This window comes from Carlito syrichta, unplaced genomic scaffold (genome assembly GCF_000164805.1).
Source record: "Carlito syrichta isolate Samal-C Ts95f unplaced genomic scaffold, Tarsius_syrichta-2.0.1 Scaffold304568, whole genome shotgun sequence".
Lineage (NCBI taxonomy): Eukaryota > Metazoa > Chordata > Mammalia > Primates > Tarsiidae > Carlito > Carlito syrichta.
This window is the reverse complement of record NW_007248664.1, coordinates 113,320-124,109: the sequence shown is the minus strand read 5'-3', so window position 1 is coordinate 124,109 and position 10,790 is coordinate 113,320. Positions and strand designations below refer to the sequence as shown.

At 40.0% G+C, this 10,790-nt stretch overlaps 1 protein-coding gene across 2 annotated transcripts in view; it reads left to right on the top strand.

Annotated features, from left to right (window-relative positions):
• The window catches only part of DNAL1 (dynein axonemal light chain 1), a 40,614-nt gene that overhangs the window by 644 nt on the left and 29,180 nt on the right, over nt 1-10,790 (top strand). The window contains exons 2-3 of one of the 2 annotated variants that reach the window (XM_021713476.1): nt 5,765-5,812; nt 7,068-7,106. In XM_021713476.1, the coding sequence (XP_021569151.1) occupies nt 5,765-5,812; nt 7,068-7,106 (87 nt within the window). The remainder of the gene's footprint in view (nt 1-5,764; nt 5,813-7,067; nt 7,107-10,790) is intronic. The other variant, XM_008060256.1, reaches the window with a different exon arrangement.

Genomic DNA, 10,790 nt, shown 5'->3' with positions numbered 1-10,790 from the left:
CCGGGGCCCCGAGCGCTGAGCCGCGCCGCTGCCCGACTCGAGGTCCACGGCGGTCCACGCGGGCGCGGGGAAGCGGGGCCGGCCTTCGGAGGCGCCGGCTCTTCAAGTGCGCACGCGCCTGCCTCCTGTCCCGGCTCCGGCGAGGCGCAGGCAGGGTCGCAGACCCCGCCCAAGCTGGGTGGCCGAGTGGCGCAGGATGCAGATGCTTGTGAAGGACAAGCATACTTAGTCGTCTTCTTTTTGTGATTCCCAGGAGATTGAAATGATGAGGAAGTCATGCCTGCCCTCGACCACAATATTAAATACCCTTCTTTTAAAAGTAGCTTTCCTTTATTCCACAGGCAGATAGCTGAACACCACTGCCAGGGAAAGTTAAAAGTTCTGGAACCTTGGTTTATATTCAGGTGAAGAAAGACTCAGACCTAAATAATTATGAAAGTATGACCATGGGGATTATTGAAAATCTTCAAACAGAGAACCACCCAATACAGTCACGCGTCGCTTAAAGATGACGGGACACATCGTTAGACGATTTTGTCATCCACACATCCTAGAGTGCGTTTGAACACACCTAGGATGTATGGTGTAGCCTAGACTACACACCTGCACAGCATGGGACTGTGCTGGATACTGGAAGCAACGGTGGCACAGTGGTGTTTGTGTATCCAAACATAGAAAAGGTACAGTAAAAAGAAATGGAATTTTAATTTTATAGGACCACTGTCATATATGTTTTCCACCATTCACCAAACGTCTGCAAACTGGTAGACTTGGGGCCCTTCAGAAATAGAGGACCACATAAATATTGACATTAAAAAATAATTCTAATGCCTTAATATCATATCTCACACTAAAACCCAGGTTTCTGGCTTCTCTGACAAATCAGAAATAGCATGTGTTGTCTTTGGACATACTTTTTTTTTCACATTTTAGTATTGCTGGGATACAGTGTCATATAATTGGTAGCATCTTTCTATTTTTTCTTCAAGTTGGCATCTCACTCCGTCGCCCAGGCCGCGCTCACAGCCACCCCAGCGTCGACCTGCTGGGCTCAGGCGATCCTTCTGCCTCAATCTTCTGAGTAGCCGGAACCACAGGCATGCGCTACCACACCCCACTAATTTTTGATTTATTGTAGAGATGAGATCTCACCAATTTGCCCAGACTGGTCTCGAACCAGTCTTGGGCTCAGGCAATCCACTTGCTTCGGCCTCCCAAAGTGCTGGGATTACAGGCTGAGCCAACGAGCCCGGCCATCTTTTCTTTTTTCTTTCTTTTTTTTTTTTAGTTGGAGTCTCACTCTGTCGCCCAGGCTGGAGTGCAGTGGCCGCTCCCGGCCACCGCAGCCTCGACCTGCTGGGCTCCGGCGATCCTTCCGCCTCAGCCTTCCGAGTAGCCGGAATTACAGGCGCGCGCTACCATGCCCGGCTAAGTTTTTGATTTTATTGTAGAGATGAGGTCTTGCCTGCCCAGGCGGGTCTCGAACCCGTGAGCTCAGGCAATCCACTCACCTTAGCCTCCCAAAGGCACGGGATTACAGGCTGAGCCACCGAGCCCGGCTTTTTCTTTCTTAATGGTACATAAAATAAGGGTGTTAACAGTTAATGGAGTTTTTATATTTGAAGAACTTTGATATTAGGGTGACTCCCCAAGTCTCACCTGTCAGCTGTCCTCTTTATTATGAAGTTATCCTCTTTACGTGGGCTCTGTCCTTCTTTGGCCAGCTTTACCCATTAATGATGTTTTGATTCCAGATTTATCTATGGTGGAACCAATGACCTGATACCAGTGTATCACAGTAGATAGCTAGATTGCTTCCAACTCTGTGTCCTTAATGTGAAAGTGCCTTTTAATGGATCCAGAATTACACTCAGGAGTGGAGTCGCTTCATGATAAAGTCTGTGCATACTTGATTTCCCTATGGCACTTTCAGACTGCTTTCCAGAATGACTTGACCAGTTTTTACTTCCTCGAGCAATGTATGAGAATTCCCATTTCTCTACATGCTTATCAGCTTTCTACCTTTTGCAAATTTGAGGATTTTAGTATTTTAGTATCCCATTGCTTCACTTTGCATTTTTCTGATTTTCAGTGAATTCTGACACCTCTTGATATCCTTGTTAGTCACTGAAGTTTCAGTTTCTGTGAATTATTTGTTCATATTTTTGCCAATTTATTCATTTTTCTTTTTAAATTTTTACAAGTTGTTTGTATATTTTAGATACTAGCCCTTTGTTGGTTTCATATTGAAAATATGTTCTTCCAGTTTTGTTGGTAGCTTTGTCTGTGGTGCTCTTCTTCACTTGATGACACCACTTGCTCCAATATTTGTCAGTTTATTCTACTGTGTTTTCTACATAGATGATCACCTGCATATAGTGACAGTTTTACTTTCTCCTTTTAATCATTCCAATTTGTATTTCTTTTTATTATAATATTGATAAAGATCTCTTGTATCATGTTAAGGAATAGCTGGGCCGGTGGCTCTAGCCTATAATTCCAGCATTTTGGTTGGGGCATCAAGGTGAAAGGACTGCCTGAGCCCAGGGGTTCGAGACCAGCCCAGGTAACTTGGCAAGACCTTGTCTCTACAATAAATAAAAAATTAGACAGGAGTGGTAGCACGTACCTGTAGTTCCAGCTGCTTGGAAGGCTGAGGTGGAAGGACGCCTGAGCTCTGCAGTTTGAGGCTGTGGTGGCTGTGAGCATGCCACTGCACTCCAGCCTGGGTGACAGAGTGTGACTCGAACCCAAAAAAAAAAAAAAAAAAGAATAGCAGTTATAGTGAGCATTCTTGATGTGTTTGGGATTTTAAAAGGAATATATTGACTGTTACCTTCCCTATTAGGCCCAACTTGACCCTCTTATTTAAAATGAGCATCTTTCACACACATATATGTACTTCCTGATACCCCTTACCAACCTCAATGTTTTCTTTTTCTTTAGTAATTATTACCTTCTAATATGCTGTATTATTTTCCTATTTATTGTATACAGTCCTCCCTCGATAGGTATCCATGGGGTTTGGTTCCAGGACCCTCAGGGGTACCAAAATCCATGGATGCTCAAGTCTCTTATATAAAATGGTATAATATTTGCATATAGTCTATGCACATCTTCCCATATACTTTAAATCGTCTCTAGATTGCTTATAATGTCTAATACAATGTAAATGCTATGTAAATAGTTGTTATGCTGTATTGTTTTCTATTGTTTATATTATTTTTAATTGCTGTATTGTTTTCTATTGTTTATATTTTTTTAATTGCTAAAAAAATTTTTAAATTTTTTTCCAAATATTTTTCATCTGTGGTTAGTTAAATCTGTGGATGTGAAACCTGAGGATATGGAGGGCAGACTGTATATATTTTTTACCATCTTCTCCCTCCAATAGATGTAAGTTATGTGAAAGCAGGGATCTTTGCTTTGTTCATTGATATATTCTAAACACAAAGAAGAATGCTTGTTATATAATGGATAATTAATATTTGCTGACATAAGTGAATTTCTCCTTTGAATATGATGTTTGTTATAGAGTTTTGGTATATAATTTTTTTTTGTAGTCAGAGTCTTACTCTGTTGCCCAGGCTGGAGTGCAGTGCATGCTCACGGCCCCCTCAGCCTTAACATGCTGGGCTTAGGCGATCCTTCCGCCTTAACCTTCCAAGTAGCTGGAAGTATAGGCACGTACCACTATACCCAGCTAATTTTTTTGATGTATTATAGAGACAAGGTCTCGCCAAGTTGCGCAGGCTGGTCTCAAACCCCTGAGCTTAGGCAATCCTCTCGCCTCAGCCTCCCAAGGTGCTGGGATTATAGGCATAGCCACTGTGCCTGGGTATTTATTTTTTTAAGAGCTGGGGTCTTGCTATGTTGCCCAGGCTGACCTTGAATGTCTGTGATAAAGCAATCCTCCTGCTGCAACCTCCCGAGTAAGTAACTGGGACTACAGGCACATGCCACTGCACCTGGCTGCTGAGACCTTTTAATATCAGATGTAGAACTGTTTCAAGTGCTTTTTCATTACTTATTGAAATAAATGTGATTTTCCTCCTTTAGTACATTAATTAATTAATTAAATTTGTAGCCATTTCTGTTGTGCTCCTTATGCTCTTGGGAGAAACTATTCTTGATCATGGTCATTATACACTATTGGCTTGGGAGAGCTAATCTTTTTTATTTATTTAAAACTTTTTTTAAGATATAGGATCTTGGGCAACCCCTTTGGGTCCCCTCCCACCATGGGAGCTTTTCTGTCCTTTCAATGAATCCTGCTTTCTCAAAAAAAAAAAAAAAAAAATATATATATATATATATATATATATAGTCTTGCTATGTTGTCCAGGCTGGTCCTAAACTCCTGGCCTCAAGCAATTCTCCTGCCTTGGTCTCCCAAAGTGTTGGGATTGCAGGCCCGAGCCTTCTCACCCAGCCCTGGAGATCTAATATTGTATCTAGGATTTTCAAATCTGTGTTGAAAGGTAAAGAATGCTCTTTATGTGGTTATGGCATCAAGGTTTATACCTGCCTGATAAAATAAGTTGGCAGCTTTCTCTTTTTTTCCCTGGTTTTTGAAACAACTTGTATAACAAGGAAAACCCTTGAAAGCTTGATAGAATTCACTTGTAAAACCATCTAGGCTTGGAGCTTTAGGGGGAGGATGAGGGTGTATCTCTTTGATTATATTAATGTTTTAAATAGTACTGGTCTACGCAGATTTTCTGATTCATCTGACAGTTTTGACACTTTTATGTTTTTTTCTGGAAGTGCATACCTTGTCTAGGTTTTAAAACTTATTGTCATATGTTTGCTCTGACATGTCATTTTAAAAATCTCTGAGGTGTCTGAATTATTTGCTTGTAATCATTCTACATTTTTCATTTGTATCTCTCTCCTTTTTTCTCTATCAGGCTTGCCAGAGAATTAAAAACCAACTTTTAGTTTTGTTAATCTTCTTTCCCCCTTGTTCTGTTGTTTTTTTTTAATTGACTTCTTCTTTTGTGTTTTCTTGTGCCTTCTTTGAGTTTGCAATGATGTATTTTTGCAGATGTCTTGAATGCCTCACTCATTTGTTTTCTCATTTGTTTTTTTGACAAATGTATTTGAAACTATAAGTTTCCTTCTTAGTGTCCTGTTACTCAAATTTTAACTTTTTTTTGGTCTTAATTTATTTTATACTTTTAAAAACCCCCAAAGGTTGTTAGTATGTCTTTACTTTCTAGACAAAATGGTATATATTTGTGAACAGAAATTCTCTCAAAAGGAATTTGGTGGGGACAGACTTTATTCCAATGAAAACTTTTTTTTTTTGAGTTGGGGTCTCACTCTGTTACCCAGTCTGGAGTGCAGTAGCAGGCTCACGGCCACCAGACTCCACCTATTGGGCTCAGACGATCCTTCCACCTCAGCCTTCCAAGTAGCTGAAACTGCAGGTGCATGCCATCACGCCTGGCTAATTTTTTGATTTATTGTAGAGGCGAGGGCTCACCAAGTTGCCCAGTCTGGTCTCAAATCCCGGGCTCAGGCAATCCTCTTGCCTCTGCCTCCCAAACTGCTGGGATTACAGGCGTAAGCCACCATGCCTGACCCAGTGAATAATTTGAAAACTGAGGAGGTTGCAGCCTTCATTGCAAAACGAAAGTGTGTTACAGAGAACAAAAAAAAATTACAGTTTTATAATAAAAGTTCCCGCCAAGGTTCCCAATCGGATTCATTTATGCAAGTGAAGGATTTAAACTTGCTTAGTTTTACTTGGTTGATACAGCTCAGCCTTGATTGGTCAAGGCAGTTGACCCCTGATGGGTTGGTTCAGGCAAACTCTGATTGATTGGTTCAGATGAGCTCTGGAAGTCCTGGAGTTGGATAGAGGTGTGGGGTTTGGGATAACTCAAAGTCAGTGTGTGACCTCTATTCAAGAAATGGTTGTGTGGCTGTATGTTAAGTTTAAGTCCAGTTAACTGCTCGGGATCCATTTTGAAGAATCAACTCTTTCAGGTTCACATTTGTTCACGTACTTTTAAAATTTCCTTTTGTTATTGTTTGGGTTTTTTTTTTTTTAAATAAGCACCAGCAATAAGTCATTAAGGATATCTCCCTTTGTACACCTTTAAAGTTTTAAATATCATATTAAACTGATTCCAAGATGCTATTTATTACAAAGTGCTACGTTATTTTATGATCTACTAAGAAAGAAAAGTTGGAATTGAACTATGACAAATACATTATTTATTTATTTATTTATTTTTTGAGTTGGAGTCTCACTGTCGCCCAGACTGGAGTGCAGTGGCCGCTCCCGGCCACCGCAGCCTCGACCTGCTGGGCTCTGGTGATCCTTCCACCTCAGCCTTTCAAGTACCTGGAACTACAAGTGTGCGCTACCACGCCCGGCTAATTTTTTTGATTTATTGTAGAGATGAGGTCTCGCCTGCCCAGGTGGGTCTCGAACCCGCGGGCTCAGGCAATCCACTCACCTCAGCCTCCCAAAGGCGCGGGATTACAGGCTGAGCCACCGAGCCCGGCAATACATTATTTTTATATTGTACTTACTGATAGAGTTATTTTAAATGTATTTAGACATAAAGATTTTTATCCTGTGCCATCTTATGCAAACAAAAAGGAATATGTGTATATGAGATAAAATGGTTAATATTTTTCTAAAACATTATCACTGCCATCTGGCCCCAGCAATTGTACATTTTTTCTGATTGTAAGATACATCCGCATTTCAGTGTTAAAGTGTAAAAAAGATGTAGCTTTTAGAATCAATGAAATAAGATATATTTTACTAATAAGTGTGGAAAGCCATTTTTTTAAACCAAGTGGGATGAAGTATGTGAGTATTACATAATGATTGTCTTATTTTATCTGAGAGATAGTTAAATTATACTGGTTTCAGAAAAATAAAACATCCTCTTTGCATATAGTCTTGAAGAAATAAAGTAATCCTTTAATGGTAGAAAGCAAGGCTAGTAATTCTTGCATGAAAATTGCTTAAAGAAATTACAAAGAAAGACTTGTTATTTCTCTGTTTCTTTCTTTCTTTCTTTTCTTTTCTTTTCTTTTTTTAGGCAAAAGCAACAACAATCAAAGAAGCCCTAGCCAGATGGGTGAGTACATGAGTTTTCCCTTCTTTTAGAAAGCATACATGGAAAATGTTTAGTTATTTGAATCCGACCATTCAATACAAGGAATCCTTGTGGGAATGTGATTGTTTGTCTGTCTGTCTGTCTATCTATCTATCTATCTATCTATCTATCTATCTATCTATCCTCGAATCCGGGCCTCATTCTGTTGCCCAGACTGGAGTACAGTGGCCTGATCACAGCTCATTGCAGTGTCCACCTCCTAGGCTCAGGTGATCCTTTTGAGTAGCTGGGATTACAGGCAGCATGCCACCATGCCTGGCTACTTTTTTGACTTTTTTTTTTTTTGAGTTGGAGTCTCACTCCGTTGCCCAGACTGGAATGCAGTGATATGCTCCCGACCACTGCAGCCTCGACCTGCTGGGCTTCGGCGATCCTTCCGCCTCAGCCTTCCAAGTAGCTGGAACTACAGGTACACGCTCCCACGCCCAGCTAGTTTTTGATTTATTGTAGAGATGAGGTCTCGCCAAGTTGCCCAGGTGGGTCTCGAACCCGTGGGCTGAGGCAATTAACTCACCTCAGCCTCCCAAAGCGCGGGATTACAGGCTAAGCCACCTAGCCCGGCTTTTTGACTGTTTATAAATAGGAGGTCTTATGTTGCCTAGGCAGATGTTCACTTATCTTCGTTGTGTTAGTGGATGCATGAGAGACAAAATTGTATATTTTAGTGTTTATAAAATTTCTTGTTTACTCTAATTGCATTTAAAATTTTTATTTATGTTTGATTAAATATTTAATGAAAAATCTGTTAAAGGATAAAAAGATGCCAGGCACGGTGGCTCACAACTGTAATCCTAGTACTTTGGGAGGCTGAGGCAGGAGTATTGCTTGAACCTAGGAGTTGGAGACCAGCCTGGGCAACGTAGTGAGACCCAGTTTCTGTAAAAAAATAAAATAAGAAAGCCAGTCATTTGCAGCAACATGGATGGAACTGGAAGACGTTATACTAAATAAAATAAGGCTGGCACAGAAAGACAAATTTTGCATGTTCTCACTTATATGTGGGAACTAAAAAACTTGATCTCACGGAAGAGTTTGATGGTTACCAGAGGCTGGGAAGAGTTTGGGGCGGGGAGGGTGGTGGGATAAAAAAGATTGGTTAATGGGTACAAACACAGATATAAGGAATAAGTGCGTTTTGTTTTTTTTTTTTTTGAGTTGAAGTCTCACTCTCGCCCAGGCATTGGCATTCTCATGGCAACTACAGTCTTGACTTGTTGGGCTCAGGCTATCTTTCTGCTTCAGCTTTCTAAGTAGCTGGAACTACAGGTGTGCGACACCACACCTGGCTAATTTTTTAAAAAACATTTATTGTAGAGATGAGGTCTCACTATGTTGCTCAGGCTGGTCTCGTACCCCTGAGCTCAGGTAATCCTCTTGCCTCAGCTTCCCAAAGTGCTAGGATTATAGGCGTGAGCCACCATGCCCGGCCAAGAAATAAGTTCTAATGCTCCATAGCAGAGTAGGGTGACTATAGTTAGTAACAGTGTATTATATATTTCAAAGTCGCTAGAGAGAGAACTTGAAATGTTCCCAACAAACAGAAATCATAAATACTCAAGGTGATGGACACCCCAAATACCCTGCCTTGATCATTACACATTTTATGCATGGAAAAAATATGTAAAATATTATATATCAATACAAATGAAAATATTCTTGAAGAGTCCATCGATTAATAAACAAAAGCAAAACATAACAAAAATATTTCCCAGAGAAGAATTTCTTGTCCCTAAACAACCTTGTCTTTTTTCTTCTTTTTTTATAGACAAGGTCTCACCCAGGTTAGAGTGCAGTGGCACAATCATAACTCAGTGCAGCCTCAAACTCCCAGGCTCAAGTGATCCTCCCACATCAGCTTCCCAAGAAGTTGGGACTATAGGCGCACACCACCATGCCTAGCTAATGTTTTATTTTTTTGTAGAGATTGGCCAGATTTCATTCTTTTTTATGACTGAAAGTATTTTATTGTATATATATTACATGTTCTTTATCCATATGTCCACTGATGAATAATTAGTTGTTCCAGCTTTGCTGTTGTGAATAGTGCTGTGGTAGACATATGAGTGAAGGTTTCCCTTTGATGTCCTGATTTCTTTTATTCTGGATAAATACTCAGCAGTAAGATTGCTGAATCATATGGTAGTTCTATTTTTGAAAATCTCCATACTGGTTTTCCATAGTGGCTTACATTTTCACCAACAGTGTATTAAATTTCCCTTTTCTCAGCATCCTCTCCAGCATCTGTTTTTTTTTTTTCTTTTTAATAATAGACATTCTAATTGAGGTAAGATAGTATCTCTTTGTGGTTTTGATTTGCATTTCCCTGATAATAGTGATGTTGAACATTTTTTCTTAAAAAAAATTTTTTTTTAAAGATGTAGGGTACAATTCTGGGTTAGGTATACAAATGATCATTGTACAGGTAAAGTTTGGCCCTCACTTTGGTCCCCACTTCACCTGGTTTGAGATCAGATAACTTTATTGATAAAGTGTGTTCCCCCCGCACCCCAGCAGTCTCCCACTACTCCCAATCCCTTTCTTGTAGTATTATGATAATTGTTTAGGGTCCGCTTGGTACATGTGGTACTCAGTTATTTGTCTCTGTGTTAGATCACTGAGTATCACAGACTATAAATCCATCCAAGTTCCTGCGAAGTTCATAACCTTGTCCTTCTTAATATTCCACGCATAATATTCCATCGTGTATATGTACCACATTTTTTCTATCCAGTCTACTTTCGATAGGCAGTACAGTTGGTTCCATGTTTTTGCTATTGTGAACAGTGCTGCAATAAACATGAATGCATAGTTATCTTTTTTATAGAATGATTTGAGTTCCTCTGGGTATGTTCCCAGAAAGGAGATTGCTGGGTCATATGGGAGATCAATTTCTAGATATTTTAGAAATCGCCACACTGTTTTCCACAGAGGTTGGTACTAGTTTACACTCCCACCAGCAATGTAGAAGTATTCCCTTTTCCCTGCATCCTCTCCAGCATCTGTTGTTTTTGAGTTATTGATGATGGCCATCCTGACTGGAGTTAGGTGGCATCTCAGTGTAGTTTTAATTTGCATTTCTTTGATGATTAGTGAGGCTGAACATTTTTTCATGTATCTGTTGGCTGCTCGTATATCTTCTTTTCAGAAGTATCTGTTCATATCGTTTGCCCACTTTTTAACAGGACTTTGTTTTTTTCTTCTTGGAATGTTTGAGTTCCTTGTAGTTCCTAGATGTTAGGCTTTTGTCAGATATATGGTTGGCAAATATTTTTCCCCAGTCTGTGGGCTGACTCCTTGCTCTCTTAATGGTTTCTTTGGCTTTGCAGAAGCTTTTTCAGTTTGATAAGGCCCCACTTGTCTATCTTATCTCTATGGCATGGGTACTTGGGATTTTGATCAGGAATTGGTTGCCAGTTTCAGTTTCCGTAAGGGTGTCTCCTGCATCTTCTAAGGTTCTTATAGTTTGAGGTTTTACATTTAGGTATTTGATCCATTTAGAGTTGATTTTTGTGTATGGTGATAGATAGGGGTCTTATATATGGTGTATGATCTATTTTTTTAAATTAAATCAATATTTTTTATTATGGTTTTGTGGTGTACAGTTAAGGGTTAGGTGTACAATTACGTTTCATTCAGGCACCCTGT